Source organism: Lynx rufus, unplaced genomic scaffold (genome assembly GCF_022079265.1).
Source record: "Lynx rufus isolate CCGP_SWC_20201006 ecotype Redwood Valley unplaced genomic scaffold, mLynRuf1.p SCAF_10, whole genome shotgun sequence".
NCBI classification, from domain to species: domain Eukaryota; kingdom Metazoa; phylum Chordata; class Mammalia; order Carnivora; family Felidae; genus Lynx; species Lynx rufus.
In genome coordinates, this window is record NW_025814824.1 from 32,083,515 (window position 1) to 32,107,054 (window position 23,540).

Below are 23,540 nucleotides of genomic sequence, written 5' to 3' on the forward strand. Positions count from 1 at the left end.
GCTGTGGAAAACCGCAGGAAGTAGGTTTCCACGCGAAGGCAGCATTCGGGCCCGGCGGGAAGTTAGCAAAGCAGGATCCTGGGTCCTTTCCTGGGCAGCGGGCCCCGCCAGGCCCCATTGGGGGCAGTGTCCCGCCGAGCGCGGTGGGACAGGCTCACTTCCTTGTGTGCTTTCTCAGAAATCTAGGCCGTGCCCGCCCGCACCCCCATTTTCATGATCATACAAGTGGACGCCAGAGTTTATTTTGGACATGTTTTTGAGATCACAGAAGCCGTATCCACTAGACCTGAGGAGTTGCTCAGTCCCAAAACCGGTACTAAGCCGGGAACCCCTGTGGTAGGCTTTGTAACGGCCCGAAAACCAAAGGCTAGAGGGCGTGTTCAGGGCCCAGGTGCAGGCTTAGAGACAAGTAACTGCTCTCGGTAGCCCCGCCCCTCAGCCCGCCCTCCCCGCACGCGCCCATCTTAGTTCTCTCTGGTCTGTAGCTTCTTCCCTCGCTGCTTCCTCTTTAAGGCGGAACCGGGCGTCGATCTCGCGAGATCCGGGTTGGCGCCGTGACCTCCATGTGGGAGCTAGAGCTCTCTATAAGTAAACACTCCGCGCGGCGCAGACAAGGCTTCTTCCTATTTGTGAGGCGGCGGTTGCGGTAGTGGCGTACCCTGCGACTGGTTCCGGTTTCCTTTCCTTCTCGGCTCCGCTGGGCGGGCGTGAGGTCTAGCAGTCACCGCCGCCAGTGGGGCCCAGCGTCTGGTCGGTTTCCTTCGTTTGTGCGCGCGCTCGCCCGCCACCCGCAGAGAGCCGGAGCCTCTGGGGAAGCCGCACGGGCCGGGCGGGGCGCGGCGTCCGAAGAGCAGGGGGAGACAAAGCCGGGCCAGCCCCCTTTCCCGGAGCCAAGATGTGGATCCAGGTTCGCACCATCGACGGCTCCCAGACGCGCACCATTGAGGACGTGTCTCGCAAAGCCACAATTGAGGAGCTGCGCGAACGGGTGTGGGCGCTCTTCGACGTGCGGCCCGAGTGCCAGCGCCTGTTCTACCGGGGCAAGCAGGTGAGGCGTGCCCACCGCACCCTCTCGGGAAGCCCGGGGTGAGGGCTGCAGGGCGTCTCCAAAACGCGTGGGCTCGGCGGGCCGGAGGGCTTGGTTCGCAGCGCGTGTAGAGAGCACCTGGCTCCTCCTGGGTTGGGCAGCTCGCGAGGCTCATAGCGCATGCCCAGGGCCCGCCGAGGGGGTGCAGCGGGTCCCTACCAGCTCGTTGTGGAAGTGCGGCCGGAGGGGTGAGAGGAGGGGACGCCCAGAGCGCAGAGACCTTACCCCTCTTTCTCAGCTGGGCAAGAGCAGCTCGCAGCAGAGCCCGCTAGAGCGTCTGGGTTCCCTCGCTTCCCGCGCTCAGTGGGGTCCGGCGCCCCTGGAGGCGGGGAGGGCAGCTGGCTCTGGCGGCCATGCCACGGTGCGGGTGGGGAGGGCTGACCCGGCTAACGGCTCGCAGTGCTTCCGCGGCTCGCAGATAGGAGAGGGGAAACTTAAAAATCGCTTCCTCTTTGGCACAAGATCCCTAGTTCTGCCTCCTCGCTGTGAAGGGTTTTGAACACACTGAAGATTCGAAGGTTTTCCAAAACTTCTGGCTCCCTTCCTTCACCTTCTCTTCTAAAATTGAAATCTGTCTTGAAGATTGGAGACTTGGGCTGAAGGAGCGAGCTCTTGATGTAATTCGGCATCGGGTTTAAGCTGCCAGGTATAGGCAAGGGGGATTATTTTCAGAGTGGAAAAGAGTACGAAAGGCTGTTTTATTCTTCCTGTTCTCACCTTCTAATGTCCCCCTCACCCAAGCTTTTAACACTGCAACTGGAGCATAACCAGCGGTACGTACAAGGCTGAAAGTGGTATTGGCAGTGAGTGAGGGTGTTTGTGGGTGTCTCTAGTAGTTACATGCATGGTATGGCCCTGCCCTGACCTATTGAATATTTTACCTATACCAGAGGTCTCTCATGGTCTATACCTAGAGGCAGGTCTCTATTTTGTCTTTGCCTTATTATTATTTTTTAATTCACTAAAAAAGGTGGCATTCTCCAGTTGGGTAGACCACAGTTTGGCTCCAGTTCTGTGGTTTGGAATAAATGTAGCTTGTTGATTTGGTGGAAGTAACGTTTTTTTTTGTTTTGTTTTTTTATTTTTTTATTTTTTTTTTTATTTTTGAGAGAGACAGAGACAGAATGCGAGTGGGTTGGGGCAGAGAGAGAGGGAGGCACAGACTCCGAAGCAGGCTCCAGATTCTGAGCTGTCATCACAGACCCTGACACGGGGCTGGAACTCTGGAGCTGTGAGATCAGGACCTGAGCTGAAGTCGGCCACCCAACCTACTGAGCCACCCAGGCACCCCAACGTTTTCCTATAGCCACAAAGGATTTGAAAGGAATATTTTTCTTCTCTTCATAGGTTTAGCTTCAAAAACTACCCAGAAATTTCAGAGTAACAAGATTATGCTCAGAGAAAGTGCCAAGGTTATTTTAATTTGTTTTTATTTTTAATTTATTTTAATTTTTTTTAATGTCTACTTATTATTGAAAGAGCATGAGCAGGGGAGGGGCAGAGAGGGGGAAGCACAGAATCTGAAGCAGGCTCCAGGCCCTGAGTTGTCAGCACACAGCCAGATGAGGGCTCGAACTCACAAACCACGAGATGGTGACCTGTGCCACCCAGGCGCCCCTATTTTGTTTCCAAATAAGTGGTAGCATCTTTCATATGTGTTTGCAGCTCTTTTACATCGATCATTTACTGTTTGACTTGTAAAACACATGTTCAATTTTTAGTTGTAAATCTTGCTTTTGAAATCGTGTATGTTAAACCCCATGTAGCTTTATATTGCTGTACCTCCAGTGATCCCTTTTTTATCTTTTGGTCAAAGATGAAAATTAGGTTATCAAGTCTTCTGAGTTTTATTTTCTAGGTAGGGATAATAGTACATGAATTCTGGGATACTTAGGTGACTTCAGCACAAGAGAGAAATGAAGCATGAGAATATATTCCTGGGCAACACACCTAAAGTCTAATTATCAAATATGCAAAAAAGAGAACCTGCACATGGCTGCCTTGAGGAAAAAGTAGAAATAGAGTTACATTTAGGTCAACAAAGTAGACTTCCAGTAAACCAGGAAGTCAGTTCCAGGTTTAGGGAAAAACTGTTCAGGGTAATTATCCTTTTGTACTTCTTCCCCCAGGACTCTTAACTCACTACTTTGATTTCTTCAGCTCAGTGATAAAGCAGTAGGGATGAGGAATGGACCTTCGGTGCCCCATTGAGTTGAAGACAGAAGGATGACACTGCTCTGTTTTGTTTACTTCTCTGTGAGCTAAGTAGCCATGGCAGTGATTATTATCTCTTTGGAGTTCACAGTGCATGGAGAGAGTAGTATGTCTATAGCAGACAACTACTGGATTGGCATCACAGGGCTTTCTCTCACTTGTAAACTGCCTTTGTGCTTATCAGAAAAAGGCACCCCTTACTACATAGTGAGAAAAAAAGTCATAGATAAATTTATGGTGTCTGTGATGTAAGTGGTACCCTTTCTCCCTTATTCCCCACCCCTTTTTGTTAGGATTGTTACTTATAGTCTTTGGTATATATCACTTGTGGATATTTATTATAGATGCTCAGCTCACCCCAGAATTGCAAGTGGTTGAATATAACAAGACCGCATGGGAGATTCTCATGACCACCAGAGTTGAAAAATAGTCGGTCTCCTAATTTCTTACTCTTCAAAGTATGGTCCCTGAATCAGCAGGACCTGCAGCCTTAGCTTCACCTGGGAGCCTCACGCTACACCTATCGAAGTAGAATCCATATTTTTAATAAGGTCCCAGGTGATCTCTATGCAAATTAAATTTGAGAAGCAGAGTAATTGATTCCACTTTTGTGGGTCAAAATAGCAATTCTGGGCTGTGAGTTCTGGTTAGAGTAGGGTAACCTCACTTGGACATTATTCTGGGAGTTTGAGTGTGCATCCTGGGGATTGGGTCTTTAGGGAAGAGTTAGGTTGATGGATCTCTAAATATTTTGAAAATCTGGAGCTTTCCTACTTTTTTTTTTTTTTTTAATTTTTTTTTTCAACGTTTATTTATTTTGGGGACAGAGAGAGACAGAGCATGAACGGGGGAGGGGCAGAGAGAGAGGGAGACACAGAATCGGAAACAGGCTCCAGGCTCTGAGCCATCAGCCCAGAGCCCGACGCGGGGCTCGAACTCACGGACCGCGAGATCGTGACCTGGCTGAAGTCGGACGCTTAACCGACTGCGCCACCCAGGCGCCCCTGGAGCTTTCCTACTTTTAAAGGAATTTGTTCCCTCCTCTTTTTTTCATTTGTATCACTGTAGATGGGACATGAACCAAAGCTGAAGAAAAACGGAGTAGTTCCTTTTGCCCCTAGATTCTGTTTTCACATGGATTACAAAGTAAAAGTTTTTGCCTATTTAAAGGGGAAAGAGAATGTGTATGTCATATTTATATTATATATGTGATGGGAAAGATACATAAAAGTTGTCAACCTCATGCCCTCTACCTGCATTCTTTATCAGTAACCCCTTTGGAATGAATTCTCCTCCCCTGACTTCTCAGCAATTGTCAGTTGGTGTTTGCTTCCTAGTTTTCCCTTGCATCACTTTTCTAGTTCTTACTGTTACCTGGAATTTCTGACTTCAACCCAATACAAATTGAAGACTGCAGTCTGGCAAAAAAAACCAAAAAACAATAATAAAAAAATTCTAGGGCCATTCCTGCCTTTCTAGTATTCTAAGACTGTGCCCCTGTCTTCTAGGATGGCAGTTGGAAACATTTTCAGCTATGAGACATTGATGGACTATAGTTACATGCCTGAAACGCATAGGTGTTTATAATTTCTAAGTGACTCAATCTCTTTCTTACAGTATAATTGACAGTGATTCCAGTCTGCACTTTCATTAATTTGGGGGCACTTCACTACTTTTCAAGTAACATTCATTCCAACATTATTCACAATAGCCTAGCTGTGTGGAAGTTACTATGCAATGGCTGATAATCACTTTTTTTTGAAAACTGAATACCTATGAATTAGGGAAGGAGTAGATAATGTGGGTAAAAGTGACTCTCCTAGCAAGCATGAATAATTGAAGGAAAAGTTACATGTTAATGTAAACCTAACTTCTATTATAGGGCCTCATTCCTTGATATGCTTCGTGTTTTACTACACACATTGCTTTTCCTTTCAAACGAAATCCCATTTGAAGCAGCTTATGTTATTTGGACCAATCACTTGGTAGAAACTAGTCAGAGGTATTGAATATGAGAATGTCCCCACTATCGCTCTGACTCTTGTGCCTCAGATTTCAATGGAAAAATGTTTATGGAAGCACTTTGGATTTCCAGTTATTTTACTGCCTTCACAGCTCTCTTCATTTTAGGAAATGTCCTTCCAGTTAATTTGCATGTACTGTACTGTTTTGGTTTGGTTTGCATGCCCTATAAATGTTAACAGAGTTTTTATTTTCTGCTTTGAACACTGTCATAATGTGCAACAGTTGTATGTTTGATCACATTGTACTTATTTAACTATTCCAGAACTAGTATGTTCTCACCTTTTTTGGGGGAAAGGAGTATTGGAGAATGTCAAATGAAGGTGTGAATGTATAGTTCTTTTGCTCCTTGAGTTTGTTTTCTCCAGGAATTCAGGATTAGAGGAAGTTGTTGTTTGCTAATATTGCTTACCTTATTTATTTATTTTTTATTTTTTAATTTTTTCAATATATGAAATTTATTGTCAAATTGGTTTCCATACAACACCCAGTGCTCATCCCAAAAGGTGCCCTCCTCAATACCCATCACCCACCCTCCCCTCCCTCCCTCCCACCCCCCATCAACCCTCAGTTCTCAGTTTTTAAGAGTCTCTTATGCTTTGGCTCTCTCCCACTCTAACCTCTTTTTTTTTTTTCCCTTCCCCTCCCCCATGGGTTTCTGTTAAGTTTCTCAGGGTCCACATAAGAGTGAAAACATATGGTATCTGTCTTTCTCTGTATGGCTTATTTCACTTAGCATAACACTCTTCAGTTCCATCCACGTTGCTACAAAGGGCCATATTTCATTCTTTCTCATTGCCACATAGTACTCCATTGTGTATATAAACCACAATTTCTTTATCCATTCATCAGTTGATGGACATTTAGGCTCTTTCCATAATTTGGCTATTGTTGAGAGTGCTGCTATAAACATTGGGGTACAAGTGCCCCTATGCATCAGTACTCCTTTGCTTACCTTATTTAAAAACAAAACAATCTCTAATCCCTATAAGGACTTATCTGCTTATTGACCTGAGAGACTCCTTAAGATTATTTGGAATAAGCATGTTAACTAACCTGTGAGATGGTGTCTAATTCCCCGCTGGGAAATTTGTGAATTTTTTGATCCCATATTGTAGTTAAAACTGAACATCTGTAATGTGCAGGATTGTGCTAGATGTGTTTTGGGACCACTTGAATTAAAATTACTCATCTAGTACATTTAGTAAGTCTATCAATATTTATGGACAAACTTTCATTCTTTGGTGGATTTTGGAAATATGGCCTTATTGTGTTAGGGAGTTGAGGATTGGTGACAGGAATGATATACAAAGAGGGGGAAATGAATAGTGATTAAATTAGTAATGTTTCTGGGGAAATGATAGTTTTGATATTTATGGAGTTTGGTTTTATTACTGTATCATGGTGAAATAGCCAACTGATTTTATAAAGAAACAAAATGGAGACTTTTAGTTTTCGAGGGTTTCTGTAACAAAGTACTAAAACTTACGTGGCTTAAAACGATAGAAATTTATTGTCTTCTATTTCCAGAGGCTATGAGTCTGAAATCAAAATATCTTCAGGGTCATGTTCCCTGGTTCTAATAGAGAATCCTTGTTTCCTTCAGCTTCTAGTGTTTGCCAGCAATCCATTGTTAAGTTCCTTGGCTTGTAGGTGCATTGCTCCATTCAGGTGGCTGCCTCCATATCTTCCTTCTGTGTTTGTTACTGTGTTCCAAATTTAAACTTTTTTTTTTTTTTAATTTTTTTTTTTTCAACGTTTATTTATTTTTGGGACAGAGAGAGACAGAGCATGAACGGGGGAGGGGCAGAGAGAGAGGGAGACACAGAATCGGAAACAGGCTCCAGGCTCTGAGCCATCAGCCCAGAGCCCGATGCGGGGCTCGAACTCACGGACCGCGAGATCGTGACCTGGCTGAAGTCGGACGCTCAACCGACTGCGCCACCCAGGCGCCCCGCAAATTTAAACTTTTTATGAGGATGTCAATTACAGTGGTTTAGGGCCCACTCATATGACCTAATTTTAATTGATTACTTCTGTAAAGATCCTGTTTCCAAATAAAGTCACATACTGAGATATTTGGGATTAGGACTTCCGCAAATTGGGGAGGTGGGCAAGGTCTCTACCAAAATATGGGTAAGTTGCAAGATAATTTATTCACTATTCATCCTGGAAGACTTTTTATGATACAACTTGACAACCTTTACAAATAGAATTAGAGAACTTTAGGCAAGTGGAATACCATGAACAATAATTGTAATTATTCTTCAATTTTTTTTGATTTAAAAAAAAATTACAGTGCTTCAGAAACATAAAATTTTTAACTTAATGTCTTTATGAACACAAGATCATAAAACCTCTTACTTTCAAAATTCACCTTCCTTTCTTACAGTGGATTCAGATACTGTTAATTAAAATAAATAAGACCTGGTGAGAAATCTAGAGTTTTTCTGCCTGGGTGTTGAAGTCACAGAAGCAATGGTACATTCTTGGTTTCAGTGGCTATCTGTCTTCCTGATAGGTAATACAGAATGATTCTTAAGAATTTATTGAGGTCCTGAGAAGATGCTGACATCAGAGGCCATAAAGTAGTAGGAATGGTTTTAAGTTCACTAAATTGCATTGCTATGAATTTTGTTTTAATAATTTGGCTAGGACATTTGAGTAACTAAAGATGTAGAAAGATCAAATTTTGAGAGAAGCATTTTAATCTTTTTTATTCTTTTTTTCTAGTTGGAAAATGGATATACTTTATTTGACTATGATGTTGGACTGAATGACATAATTCAGCTACTAGTTCGCCCAGACCCTGATCTTCCTAGCACATCTAAACAGACTGATGTACAGGCCAAACCCTGTTCTAATAGCCCACCTAAAGTAAAGAAAACCCCAAGGGTGGGACTTTCTGGTCAGCCGTCTACATCAACTTGTGATTTTCTTATTGATCCTGGCATTGGGCTATATAAGGTATGTTGTCTTCTTTAGACTTCATAGTTGTGAGAATACAGATGTCTGTTCTCTTTAGAATGTTTCAAATGGCAATCAATCTTCACTTATTTGCAAGTAAAGACTGAGCTGTTGATACTTTAACTTTTAAAAGTAGTCTTTAAAAATTGTGAAGTATATAGATAAATGTATATAAAATGTATAAGTACAGTTTAAAGAATATAAAACAAAAACCTGTGTAATTGCAGTGAGGTTAAGTAGAATAATGCCAGTTCCTTTTTAAAGCCTTCTGTGTGCCTCTCCCAGAACATATCTCCCTCTTATCTGAAGAGGTAAACTATCATGATCATTTTGTTTTGTTTTTCTTTAGTGTTACTACTTATGTTATCTCTAAAAAAATGATTTGCTTTGCCTATATTTGAAGTCTATCTAATGGAATTCTACTTTTTCACAGCTTTGATTCTCATGCATATAGTTGTATTTTACTTTTCATTATTACATTATTCTATTAACATGTACAGTATATTTAATCCATGATTAATAGATACATTTGGGCTTTTCCCAGTTTCAGCTATTTTGAACTTTTGTGTATCTAGGTGCACATGTTCTAGAATTTCATTAGGAATTTTTGTCTAGAAATAGTGCTCGTTCACTCACAGGATGCTGCACAACTGCTGTCTACTGTGTTCCATTGGTCTGCTTGTGTATTTCTGTGCTTATACTATTCTAAGTACTAGTAGCCTAGTAGACTGTTACCTCCCTACCCCCCATCTCCCAGATCTATTCCTATTCAAGGGTGTCTTGCTTAACACTTGCATGTAAGAATTTTAAAATTAGTTTGCCAAAACTCTGCAGATAAATAATATGGGATTTTGATGGGAACTGAATCTATAGAGTAACTTGGAGAATTGACCTTCATTCTTGAACATAATGTCTCCATCAACTTCGATCTTTACCTCATTATCAGTTTTCTCTATATATCTTATTCTAGTAGCTGCATTTTTAAATGCTATTATAAATGGTTATCTTTTAAAATTGTGATTTGTTTGCATACATATGGAAGTGCAATTGATAATATTTATTGACTCTTGTATCTACCAACTTTTTCAAATTCTAATAAATTTTGTAGAAATAATTGACAGTTTTGCTTCTGTCCTTAAAACTATTTTTCTTCATTCATACTGGTTGGGACAAATTGGGACCTAGACTCAATTTTTTAGAGCATTTTTAAGGCGAAAATTTAAAAAATTGGTAGCTGAAATAAATTATTTAAGAAAATGCAAATAGAGATAATTTTTGATCTAAGGAGAAATGCAGAAAGTCCATATGTATATAGAATCAAGAAAACCCACCAAGACCTATATCTCCAAAGTACCTGGTCTAGATGGCTACACTGATAAATTACCTTAAACCTCTATTGTATTATCTAAATTGACCCACATCTTAAAAAAAAGGAAAGCTTCCAGTTGCTTTTTAAATTTAATATAATACTAATTCTAAAACATGACAAAAAGGACACCAGTATCACTACATATTGATGTAAAACCTAAGTTATATTTAGCAAATAAAATTATGATTATATGTTAAAAGAACATAATACCTTGACCAAGTATGGTTTGTCAAGAAGTGGGATAGTTCGTTATTTGGATTTTTTTTTTTTAATAGAAGTTTCAAGTATATAGCTTTATAGTTTGCCACCTAAAATTCAGGTGTACAGCTTTATAATTTGATAACACTACAAGGTGATCACCACGAGTCTAGTTACCTTCTGTTACCACACGGTTGACTCCCTTCACCCATTTCACCCAACCTGCAATATAGTAATATAACTCATCATATTAATAAATAAGTGATCTAATCTTAAAAGGGGGGGTCCATTTCTAAATTTTAAAAAATCCTTGGTAAGTGAAACAAGGAGAGTGGATGAATATTTTAAACCATACTTCATATAATAGTGGGGAAAAGCCAAAAGCCTTCCCATTAAAGACAGGAGCCACAGAAGTCAGTTAATGCTGTTACTTAACGTCTTTCTAGATGATGCAGATAGGCAGGAGAACAACAAAGTGTAAATATTGGAGAAGGCAAAGTTATTTATGAATATATGGAAAGACTAAGATAAACCTATTAGAATGATGTGAACAGTCAGTAAGGTGGCTCTTTAAATACCAATAGCTTTCCTTGTTACCATCATTTAGTAAAAGAAAAAAAACTTACAATAAGAAAATGTAAAGTCTGGGAATATTAACATGATATGAGCAAGACATATCAATTAAAACTTTTATGGGGGTGCCTGGGTGGCTCAGTCGGTTAAGCATCCAACTTCAGCTCAGGTCATGATCTCACAGCTTGTGAGTTCAAGCCCCGCGTCAGGCTCTGTGCTGACAGCTCAGAGCCTGGAGCCTGCTTCGGATTCTGTGTCCCTCTCGTTCAGCCCCTCACCTGCTTATGCTCTGTCTCTCTCTTTCTAAAAATAAATAAAACATTAAAATAAATAAATTAAAAAAAACTGTTTTATGTAGTACTCAAAATTTAGACAGAATTATTAATATTGAAAGTCCCCTTTTGGAGATTTCATCCCTCTGAGTAACCAGTATTTTCTATGTTTTTTTCTAAATAAATTTGTTATTTTAGGACAATTTTAGATTTATAGCATAATTGGGAAGATACTAGAATTTTCCATATATTACACACCTGGTTTGCCCTGTTAACTTTAGCATTTTACATTAATGATACTATGGTACATTAGTTATAATTAATGAACCCTGTCTCCTTAGCTTTTTTTTTTTTTTCTTTTTTTTTTTTAAATTTTTTTTTTTTTTCAACGTTTATTTTTGGGACAGAGAGAGACAGAGCATGAACGGGGGAGGGGCAGAGAGAGAGGGAGACACAGAATCGGAAACAGGCTCCAGGCTCTGAGCCATCAGCCCAGAGCCTGACGCGAGGCTCGAACTCACGGACCGCGAGATCGTGACCTGGCTGAAGTCGGACGCTTAACCGACTGCGCCACCCAGGCGCCCCTCCTTAGCTTTTATCTAATGTCCTTTTTCTATTCCAGAATCCCATCTAGGGTAGCATATTTACATTAGTGCGATAGAAAATGGTTGTTGAATTTCCTTAGGTTCCTCTTGGCTGTGACAGTTTTTCAGACTTTTCTTTTTGATGACCTTGACAGTTTTGAGGAGTACTGGTCAGATACTTTGTAAAATACCCTTCTATTAGTATTCATCTTGTTTTCCTCATCATTAGACTGGATTTACATATTTTTGGAGGAAGACCACAGAAGTATAGTGCTATTTTCATCACATCCTATGTAGGGCACAAGCTATCAGCATTCCATTTGCTATAGCTTGGGTTTTTACATCAGTAGTTAAGTTATCCCTGTTGCTATGAACCTTAATTACCTGGCTGAGGTAACATTTGTCAAGTTTCTTCACTGTGAAGTTAATTCTTCCCCTACCCCTTTTTCCATGCTGTAGTCTTTGAGATGAAGTCCCTACCTGTAGCCCAAATTTAAGGAGGGAGTTATGAACTCTACTTCATGAAGGGTAGATTACCTACAAAATGTATTGGGAATTCTACATGAGAGACTGATCTCTTTTCCTCCATTTATTTTTTGTTAGTCATTTATTCACATCATTAGGGATATTTTTTTCCACATATCCCTTCAGTATACCTCCATTTTTGTGGGGTTTTTTGTTTTTGTTAAAGCACCTTCTTTCTGGCCCTAGAAGTTGCTCCAGGCTCATCTTAGTTATTTCTGCCCCAGCCCTGGAATCAACCATTTCCTTAAGGAGCCTTGATTCTTTAATTGGGGAATGGTATTAGAAACCAAGATCTGGGGACTAGGTATGCTTCTTGCTACTGGAGTATCATTGCTCTTATTACCCTTAGATGCCAGACTAAGGAGGTTTGTGTATGTATGTATAATTCCTGTATATCCATATATCCATAAATATGTATGTAGCCATCTGTATCTATGTTAAGTTTATATTTTGACTTTTTGGCTAAGGGTAACAGTTGAGAAGCTGCTACATTTGACTTGATAGATTTTGGGCAGTGAAGGTATAGAATTTATTTTCATAGGAGGGCCAGCTTATGTATTGTCCAGGTTAAGCTGTCTAGTCAACTTAAATTCTTTCTGTTTAGCATATTTCTCAGTACCCTTCCATGTCTCCAACCAAATTCAGAAGACCATTATGAGAAACTGCTTTTCTCAGCAGATCTATGCATTTCATTTTCAGTACTACTACTTTGGCCACTATTTCTAGCACCTAACTTTTTTTAATACATTTTTTTTTCTTTTTCTTCTTTTTTTTTCTTTTTAAAGAGGATTTTATGTGTAGGACACAGGAGTATTTTTTGTCTTTTTTTTTTTTTTTTTTTTTTTTTTTTTAAAGCTTTACATCCAGTGTGGGGCTTGAGTAATGGCCCTGAGATCAAGAGTCATATGCTCTACTGACTTGAGCTGGTCAATCACCCCTCATGTACCTAACTTTTTAAACAACTCTTATATTTCATGTTAATATATAGCGTAGAGGTTAAGGTATTCAGTTTTGTCATCAGACTTGCTTCCAAATTCCAGTTCAGCTGCTTCCCAGTGGTACAAATGTGGCAAGTTTTACATGGTCTCCCTTTCCTCATTTAGGAAACACATGAAACACACATGCAAGCTGGAACTTAAACTCTCAAAAGGCTGTTATTTGTAATGTTTAGTCAAAGCTGCATTTAACTTACTAGTTGAAGAGAGTAACAGATTTATTTGCTTTTTTCATTAAGCTTAGTAATTGTCATAGGTATTTGAAATTTTCACTGATTTTTTTTTTGACGTAGAAGTGCTTATTTCTGGGTAATTCATTCATCGAATAAATGGTTATCTAGTATATATTTGTACTAGATATTAGAGATGCAAGGATAAACAAATGATATTGCCCCCTGTTTTCATGGAATGTTGTTAGCTATTAAAACTTATCTTTGGCTAACCTGAAAACTCTTAGAAGCTGCTACCTTTAAATTGGTTTGTTTTGAATATTTTCCTTTAAGCAAGTCTCATCAAAATTAAATTGTTCCTAGCTCAGTAAAATTGGGAGGGTTTTTTTTTTTGCCTTTATCTTGAATTACTGCTTATGTCACTTTTGCTTTGCAAAGATTTTCCTTTCATAGACATAGGACTGTCTGTAATTAAAATTGCTTTATGGATGAGCAAACAGATTTGGGGCTTTCCTTTTTGCCTAAACTTTTCTTTGGACCTCAAGTGGATACAAAAAAATGCATTTTCAAGTTAGTATCTCAAAAGTGGCATAGGTAAACATTTAAACTTAATACATGAAGATAGAATTTTAATCTGAAATTCTTACCCACCGTCATTCTTGTTTCGCCCTATTTGGTAACTGAGCAACATTTGGTCAGTTTCAGACATTTTTTCATAATGAAACTAGATATCATTATCACACTCAGCCTGTGGAAGATTGTGCAGAGGCTGGGTCCATCCGTTCCCATTGTTTCTGAGAGGTGATTTTCTCAAACAAAGTGGGCTTTTGATACCTAAATAGAGTTTAATTCTGGTTTTTGGATGCAGAAGCTTTGAATGACTCACAGTAGATCCTACTGTTGAAATGACTGTCATCTTGGCCTAAATAACTCTGGAATGATGATGATAATAAGCCCTTTAGAGTTTAGTTAAGTGTGTGGCACTGTTAAATTTTACATATATTCTAATGCTCATTATAGGAAATAAAAGAAAGAGGAAACTTCACAATAATTAGTAAAATTCCTGGATACTTTAGTATTTTCTTTTACATATAGTGCAGCTCTTCTTGATTTTTAACCTTTTTGATTATGAAGCGTAATAGACAATACAAAAAAGTAGAGCTTAGTGAAATATTATGAAGTCAATGTCTGTAAATACCACCAAATTAGGAAATATAAAGCAGTCCCCCAGGAACTTCCCAGGGGCCCCCTCTTGATTCTTACTCCCTCCTCCCTAGTTGTAACTAATACCCAAACTTCTAAAAAATTTTTTTTAAATGTTTATTTATTATTGAGGGACAGAGAGAGACAGAGCATGAACATGGGAGAGACAGAGAAAGGGGGGAGACACAGAATCTGAAGCAGGCTCCAGGCTCTGAGCTGTCAGCACAGAGCCTGACGTGGGGGTCGAACTCACAAACCACAAGATCCTGACCTGAGCTGAAGTTGGACACTTAACTGACTGAGCCACCCAGGCGCCCCACTAATAACCCAAATTTCTATGGTAATTATTTCTTCACTTTTTATTAACTTTATCCTATTGTTACCCTTTAATAACCTCTTAATAACCTTTAACCTATATTTGCATCCCTTATTTTCTTTCTGAACTCTATGTAAATGGAACCACATTGTACTCTGATTTGTAAATTTTAGAAAACAACATGATATAATGAGAGAGTCCCAGAGTCAGAGAAACCTGTATCAGCTTTATCACAGTTCCCACTTCTAGCTGTGTATCTTCTGAGGACTAGTGTATTTACTTCTGTACCTCGTTGGAAAATAAGAATGACTTTGTATTATAGTTATTAAAGGAGTTAATGAGCATAATTATAAACTGCTAATATCTTTACTAAGAAGACCATGGTATTAAGACTATACTGAGGTTTAATGAGTCTTATAATTGGACATACTGATACTTAGCAGAAGGAGGCAAAGTTGTTTCATTTGTGTCTATGCTTGCTAGGTTGGCACATCGTGTGGATTTTGTCACCCAATCTCTTAATACACAGCAAAGTATATAAAGATGCTGAAGTGAGGGAGGTTAAGTAATTTGTTCTAGGTTATATCTAGTAGATGTTAGAGACAAACTTAAACCTAGGTTTATCTGCAGAGCTGGTGTGTTTTAAACAGAACATATAAAGTGCTTAGGAGTACACCTGGCATATAGTAAATTTTCTAGTATTTGTTGATATTTCATTTTTTAATGATTTCTCCTTGCCTCCCATACTTCCTTTTTTCTTTTTTTATATCACCTACTTGGATGTGGTAGATTCTTCTCTGAATGTGGCTATGGTTTTTATATTTACATAATTTATATAATTGGGTTTGTTTTGTTTTTAACTTTATCTCATGACTTTAGCTCAAACACCTCTCCCTCATTAATTTGTTTTCCTGTATCTTTACATGTTTTGATGTTTTGACCTCTTTGGGGGAGGTACTTGCTGGCTGAGGATAGATTACCTCTTTCTAGATAGACCATAAACAACTTGTCAGTGAGCCCACCTTCCCCTCCCACCCACACCATGGTGATAGGAAGATTTTTATATAAGAATTCTGTTTATTTATTCAGGGTAGAGGTGTTTAGATTTTGTATTTCTTTTTATTTTATTGCAGTATAGTTAACACAGTTATATCAGCTTCACATGTGCAGTATAGTGATTCAACATTCTGTATATTAATGCTCATCATGATGAGTGTACTCTTTAATCCCCATCACCTGTTTCCCTTTTTTTTTTTTTTTTAAAGTTTATTTATTTATTTTGAGAGTGCATGCAGAGGGTGGGATGAGAGAAGGCACCATGCTTGATCTCATGAACCCACAAATGAGGTCATGACCTGAGTTGAAATCAAGAGTCTGATGCTTAACCCAGGCACCCCAACCCATCACCTATTTCATCCATCCCCCGCTCACTTCCGGTTTGATAACCACCCGGCTGTTCTCTGTAGTTCAGTCTGTTTCATGGTTTGTCTCTCTTTTTTTTTTATTCTTTTGTTCATTTGTTTTCTTAAATTCCACATGAGTGAAATCATGGAATTTGCCTTTCTCTGACTGGCATTTAGCATTGTACTCTCTAGCTCCATCCATGTTATTGCAAATAAGTACTAATAAATAAAGGAATGCAAAGATTTCATTCCTTTTTAATGGCTGAATAATACTACATGTGTGTGTCTGTGTGTGTATACACCATGTCTTTATTCATTTATGGATACTTGGGCTACTTCTATAATTTCGCTATTGTAAATAATGGTGGAACATGGGTGAGTATAGCCTTTCAAATTAGTGTTTTGGTATCCTTTATAAACACCCAGTAGTGTGCTTTACTGAATAATAAGGTAGTTTTATTTTTAACTTTTTGAGGAACCTCTATACTGTTATCTACAATGGCTGCATCAGTTTGTACTCCCACCAACAGTGCAGGAGGGTTCCCCTTTCTCCACATCCTCACCCACATTGGGTGCTTTTTGTGTTTTTGATTTTAGCCATTTTGACAGGTGTAAGGTAATATCTCCTTGTAGTTTTGATTTGCATTTCCCTGATGATGAGTGATGTTGAGCATCTTTTCACATGTTTGTTGGCCATCTGTATGTCTTCTTTGGAGACATGTCTATTCATGTCATCTGCCCATCTTTTAATTGGATTGCTTGTTTTTTGAGTATTAAGTTTTATCAGTTCTTTATATATTTTGGACACTAACCCTTTATTGGATATGTCATTTGCCAATATCTTTTCCCATTCATTAGGTTGCCTTTGAGTTTTGTTGATTGTTTCCTTCACTATGCAGAAGTTTTTTTATTTTAATGTAGTCGCAGTTGTTTATTTTTCCTTTTGTTTCCCTTCCCTGAGTATAGTGATTTATGACAAATCATATGGCCATACTGAGGAGATACTATGGCCAGTGTCGGAGACATTACTGCCTGTGCTCCCTTCTAGGATTTTGATGATTTTAGGTCTCACATTAGAATTTATTTTTGTGGTTGGTGTAAGAAAGTTGTCCAGTGTCATTCTTTTGTATGTGGCTGTCCAGTTCTTCCAATACCATTTGTTGAAGAGACTTTTTCCCATTGGATCTTTTCTTCCTTTGTCAACGATTAAATGACCATATAATTATGGGTTTATTTCTGGGTTTTCTGTTCTGTTCCATTGACCCATATGTCTGTTTTTGTGTCAGCACCATACTAGGTGTTTTTGGGTTTTTTGTTTTTATTTTTTGATTTGAGAGAGAGTGCAAGCAGGAGAAAGGAGTAGAGGGAGAGACAGCAGATCTTAAGCAGGCTCCATGCTCAGCACAGAGCCTGATGCAGGGCTTGATCCCACGACCCTGGGATCATGACCTAAACTGAAAGTAAGAGTTGAACGTGCAACTCACTGAGCCACCCAGGTGCCCCAGTATCATACTGCTTTAATTATTATCGCTTTTTGTAGTATAACTTGAAATCTGGAATTGTGATACTTCCAGCTTTGTTTTTCTTTTTTCAACATTGCTTTGGCTACTCGAGGTCTTTTTTTGGTTCCATAGACATTTTAAGATTTTTTTTTCTAGTTCTATGAAAAATGCTGTTGGTATTTTGATAGGGATTGTGTTGAATCTGTAGATTGCTTTCGATAGTCTAGACGTTTTAACAGTATTTGTTCTTCTAATTCATGAGCATGGAATGTCTTTCTGTCTTTGTGTCTTGAATTTTTTTCATCAGTGTTTTATAGTTTTCAGAGTACAGGTCTTTCACCTCTTTGGTTAAGTTTATTCCTGGATAATTTTATTGTTTTTGGTGCAACTGTAAATGAGATTATTTTCTTTTCTGCTATTTCCTTATTAGTGTATAGAAATGCAATAACAACAAAAAGAAATGCAACAGAGTTCTGTGCATTGATTTTGTATCCTATGACTTTACTGAATTCATTTATCACTAACAGTTATTTGGTGTAGTCTTTCAAGTTTTCTGTGTATAGTATGTCATCTGCAAATAATGAGAGTTTGACTTCTTCCTTGCCATTTGGATGCCTTTTTTTTTTTTAATTTTTTTTTAAACATTTATTTATTTTTGAGACAGAGAGAGACAGAGCATGAACGGGGGAGGGTCAGAGAGAGGGAGAGACAGAATCTGAAACAGGCTCCAGGCTCTGAGCTGTCAGCACAGAGCCCGACACGGGGCTCGAACCCACGGACTGTGAGATCTTGACCTGAGCCGAAGTCGGCTGCTTAACCGACTGAGCCACCCAGGCGCCCCCATTTGGATGCCTTTTATTTATTTGTCTAATTGCTGTAGCTAGGGCTTCCAGTGCTAATTTGAATAAAAGTGTTGAGAGTGAACATCCTTGTCTCGTTGTTGACCTCGGGAACAACTCTGTTTTTCACCATTGAGTGTGTTAGCTGTGGGTTTTTCACATAAGGCCATTATTACTGAGATATGTTTCATCTAGACCTACTTTACAAAGGGTTTTTTTATCATAACATATCCTAACTTTTTATCAGTCAGTTCTGAATTTGAACTGGATTACCATGAAATCCAAGAAATTACCATGGCAGTATCCTATTTTCATGTTAATCATATTAAGTACTGTCTTATATACTATATTCAAAACCTAGGCTTTACCTTTAACTTCTTGCATGCATTTTGACACGTTCAAATTTGACCTAGTTTAGTATGTCCACATAATGTGCAAAAACCTTACTTTTTAATTAAAAGGCATTTTTTCCCCACCCAGGTTATATACATTGTCATATGCTTAATGAAAATTTGTAGATCTTGTTTACAATTATAAGTCTCAGGTTGCTGTACTCAAAGGATGTCCTACCTCTTTGAGATAGTAAGTTCTCTTATGTGTGATGTATAAGCAATGGGAGTATTTTTAGATTTCCTTATGTTTCCTGTTACTATTTCAGTATCCATTGCATGCCACATTTTCTTCTATAATTATGTAGTGCTACATACAATCTTATATTTTGATTTGCTGTGAAAGAATAGTCTCAGTTTATTCTCCCAAGTATGATAGACCTTAACTTTAGTTTTTGTTTTACCTAATGTTGCCTGTAAGAAAGTAAATGTCTTTAAATTTGTCAGTGACTATTGAGGAAGAAAAGCATTTGTGTCCAAATGAATTAATTTATGTAAAATATATCGTGTTTCAGCTCTGATTCTTTCTTATGTCTAGACTGGTTTACCCTTACATCTTTTTCTGTCCTCCTAAACTCTTTGTTCTCATATTATGTCAGATGTTATTATGTCTTTGAAACTTTTCATTTGCTGTTGTATTCATTATTTACAGTACTTTTGGTCAGATATTATACCTCTAATGGCAGTGCTTGTTAATATTTTTTTGTTTTGTCTATAGTCTACCTTGTATGTTAGCTTGGTAGTTTGAAACCTTTGTATATATACGTATGTATTTTATTTATATGTACATATACATGTATATTTTATTTATTTATTTATTATTTACTTATTTATTTTGAGAGAGAGAGCGACCATGAGCCAGGGAGGTACAGAGAGAGAGGGAGAGAATCCCCAGTAGGCTTCATGCTGTCAGCGTGGAGCCTGATACGGGCTGGAACTCAACGACTCGTGAGATTGTGACCTGAGCCAAAGTCGGACGCTTAACTGACTGAGCCACCCAGGCACCCCTGATAGTCATATTTTCTAATGTACAGTTTTCCTTTTGTCAGATTGCATGGTTTAGTTCTGAATCATCCACTAGACTTGAGTTACATCTATTTTGCATCTTATACATCTGTTCTCTTTATTTTCTTTGTTCTTTGAAATACTAAATAATGCATTTGTTAGTGAATTATTAACAGGTAGTGGAACTTACCCCATTTTATATATATAGGTTCACTAGATTCTTCTCTTTATTCATGTGTATAATTTCCCCCATTTTCAAGTTTTTTCTGTTTAATAGTTAACTGTTTTCTGTTGAACTGACTATATAAGTTATCACTAGGATTCTGAAGAAATTAATGGAGCAAATCAATAACAGGCACAATACTATGAAGTCCCTGCTTTTCACTAAGTGACATACTTATTTAATGACTTGCTAGAACAACTCTTGGGAACACAAGAATGATATTTTTAAAAGTCTAATGTAGACCCAGGCAAGGAGTAAAAGAAAACATCTATTTCATTGAACGAAATTGGAAGGAAAGTTAATTTTCATATTAGTAAATAACAGATTTCACAGTATAGTCCAAAAAGAATAGTTCTGATCTAATCTTTGAAATTAAACATGAATAGCTGCAAATGTTATTAACCTTGATAATTCTCACAGTAACTTGAGTTATAGTATGGTTTTTGAAGCAATAGATGAAATTAAGCTTCATTAACTAATTTTAAACTTTTTTTAGGTAAATGAATTGGTGGATGCCAGAGATGTCGGCCTTGGTGCTTGGTTTGAAGCCCGTATACGTAGTGTTACTAGAGCTTCTGATGGACATTCACGTGGCAAAACTCCACTGAAGAATGGCAGTTCTTGTAAAAGGACTAATGGAAATGTAAATCATAATTCCAAAGAGAACACAAATAAATTGGACAGTGTACCCTCTACGTCTAATTCAGACTCTGTTGCTGCTGATGAAGACGTTATTTATCATATCGAGTATGATGAGTAAGTGCTCATGCTATTGAGGACTTCGTTCATATTTTTGTTTATAGAAGCAAAGCCTTCCATCCAAGATTGTTTTCAAATAATAGTCTCTCTGAAGAAATCTTTTAGGGGTCATGTTCAGTCTGTTATCCTTTGTTTAATGGTTGTAATAAGGGCTTCTTAATGCTTAGTCATCTCTGGCTCCTAAGTGGTTTGTTGTTTTTGGTATCTTAATACCTGGCTTAATTTAGCACGTAATTGTTTCTCTTTGTCTCTTCCTCTGTGATATTAGTGGTTTTTTTTTTTTTATATGTATTCAGTAATGTTTTAGAAAGCATGTAATAACATGTAGAGTAGTAGCTTTTAGGATGAGGTTAAGAATGTTGAGTAGCTTACTGAGAAAATTCACATACACAGTTTACCCATTTAAAGGGTACAGTTCAGTGTTTTTAGTGTATTCACAGGATTGTTCATGACCACAAACTAATTTTTGAAGATTTTTATTCCTTCCCCACAAAAACCCCCATACCCAGCAGTCACTCCCTTCTCCCCCTCTCCCAATGAAATGTTTTTAAATGTTCATTTGAAAACTGTTAAGAACTTGCCTTGAGGGTCAAGATTCTAAAACTGAATTTTTTTTTTTAATTACCTATTTTCAGAATCCTGTAAAAGTTACCATTGGGGCAGATTTAGTATTTATTCAACACACTAAATGAACTTGAGTCATCATGATAACCTTAATGTGTGGAAATATTAGACTGCCAAATCTTTTATCTAGTATAAGAGTTCAGTATCCAAAACTAGTTGTGATTTTTCTTGCCATAAAATGGTATAAAATACTTTGCTGTTAACCCAGAGTTCCAGGATATCTGGAAAGGGGTCAAAAGTAGATCACTTTAATCTACTTTTCTGATATTTCTTATGGTTTTGGCTAACTTGCCAATGTTGCTTATTTCAAATGAGACTTCCTACAACAAATAGGACATCATATAACCAACAACTAGAATGAATATTAAGATCTAGAATTGGCCAGAACTGGCATTATTGGTAAATCAAGGCTGAGATAGAAAGGGTTTGGAGTTGGTGTGTTGGTTGTAATCAGTTTATGAGTTTATGAATGATGTAACAAAGAGTCAAGATACTGTATAGGGAACTTAAGCTCTCTGTATATTTGCTATCAATAATTAGAGTTCCTGATTTGCTTTGAGTTTTATTTCTTAGAGAATAGAAGAAATAATCCAGTAAAGCATCTAGTATTGGCAAAATATATTGTACAGAATGGCATGGCAAAGAAATAGGGTATTAAGCTTTAAACACTAAGCAAACCAAGGCTTATTAAATTTTCAACAGTTTTAGGGGCTCTTGCTATTGGAGTAGGACTTTTCCAGGGATAGGCCTGAGTTTGGTGTAATTAGGGCACAAATCACTGTACCTCAGCATTGATTTGGCTGGGGTTTTTTTGTTGTTGTTTTGTTTTGTTTTTTGTTTTTTTAAAGAAGGAGGTATTTGTCTTCATTAGAATAAATGTTAGTCTTCTCATGCTTATTGGGTTTAGACTCTCTTTTACTAAAATTAATTTGTCCTAAATACTTTTATGTGTTATAATTAAATGTGTCACTGTTGGCAACTTAAAAGATACAATAGTTGAACTATCTTTAAGAGATAAAAGATGACAGAAGCTTAGTGGTAGGTAAATGTCATTTACATCTTTAAAAAGAGAAAAAGACTATATAAAACAAAGTATAAAATAGATGAGCTTCTTGATAAGAATCTCAAATAACAGAAGGTTGGTATAGACATGACCCAATAAAGATGGATAGCAAATCTTGTTAAAGTCCTGTTTCCCATGGTTACTGGAAAAGTAAGTTAAAAACTATAGTAAAGTACATAATGGTCTCACTAAGCTAATAAAAAAGTTCTTGATTCCTTGGATGGAGGATACGTTGTGTAGTGCTTTTGGAGTGTATGGTTTAGCAGCAGTAATAGAATTCTATTGAGTAGTAAGTTCCAAGTGAATCAGTAGAATATGGCTATTAGATACTTAAACTGGGGGCACCTGGGTGGCTCAGTCAGTTAAGCGTTCAACCCTTGGTTTCTGCTCAGTTTGTGATTTACAGTTTCGTGAGTTCGAGCCCTGTATCGGCTGTCAGTGTGGAGCCTGCTTGGGGTTCTCTCTCCCTGTCTTCCCTCACTCCCACTGTCTCTCTCAAAATAAATAAACTTAATTTAAAAATGCACTGAAAGGATGTTTTATCATCCTTAGATACCTAGAAAATATCTAGAATAAGCCCAGTAATGTTACTGTTGTGCTGGACTGGTTATTCCCTCCTTGGAATATTATTTTCCATCTCTCATGCTTTAAGAATACCAACAGGACCAGGGCGCCAGGGTGGCTCAGTCAGTTAAGTGTCCGAGTTGGGCTCAGGACATGATCTCGCAGTCCCTGAGTTGGAGCCCCCTGTCTGGCTCTGTGCTAACAGCCCTTCCCCTACTCACACTCTGTCTCTTAAAAATAAATAAACATTAAAAAAATTTTTTTAAAAATTCATACAGCTCATAAAATCTCTTATGGTTTGCTTCTCTCTGTTTTTATCTTATTTTTCCTTCCCTTCCCCTATGTTCATCTGTTTTGTTTCTTAAATTCCACATGAGTGGAATCATATGTATTTGTCTTTCTCTGACTGACTTATTTCGCTTCGTATAATACATTCTAGTTCCATCCACATTGTTGTAAATAGCAGGATTTCATTCTTTTTGATCACTGAGTAATATTCTGTTTGTGTGTGTGTGTGTGTGTGTGTGTGTGTGTGTGTATACACATATGTATGTATATACACACCACATCTTTATCCATTGTCAGTTTTTAGACTTTTGGGCTCTTTCCATAATTTGGCTATTGGTAGTGCTGATATAAACATTGGGTGCACGTGCCCCTTCAAATCAGCATTT

At 38.1% G+C, this 23,540-nt stretch overlaps 1 protein-coding gene across 2 annotated transcripts in view; it reads left to right on the plus strand.

The window, feature by feature from the left end:
• The first annotated feature begins 470 nt into the window (after positions 1 to 470).
• Positions 471 to 23,540, plus strand: part of UHRF2 (ubiquitin like with PHD and ring finger domains 2) — a 101,132-nt gene continuing 78,062 nt past the window's right edge. Inside the window, exons 1-3 of one of the 2 annotated variants that reach the window (XM_047103333.1) lie at positions 471 to 1,048; positions 8,057 to 8,290; positions 20,353 to 20,612. In XM_047103333.1, the coding sequence (XP_046959289.1) occupies positions 896 to 1,048; positions 8,057 to 8,290; positions 20,353 to 20,612 (647 nt within the window). In that variant the 5' untranslated portion in view covers positions 471 to 895. The remainder of the gene's footprint in view (positions 1,049 to 8,056; positions 8,291 to 20,352; positions 20,613 to 23,540) is intronic. The other variant, XM_047103328.1, reaches the window with a different exon arrangement.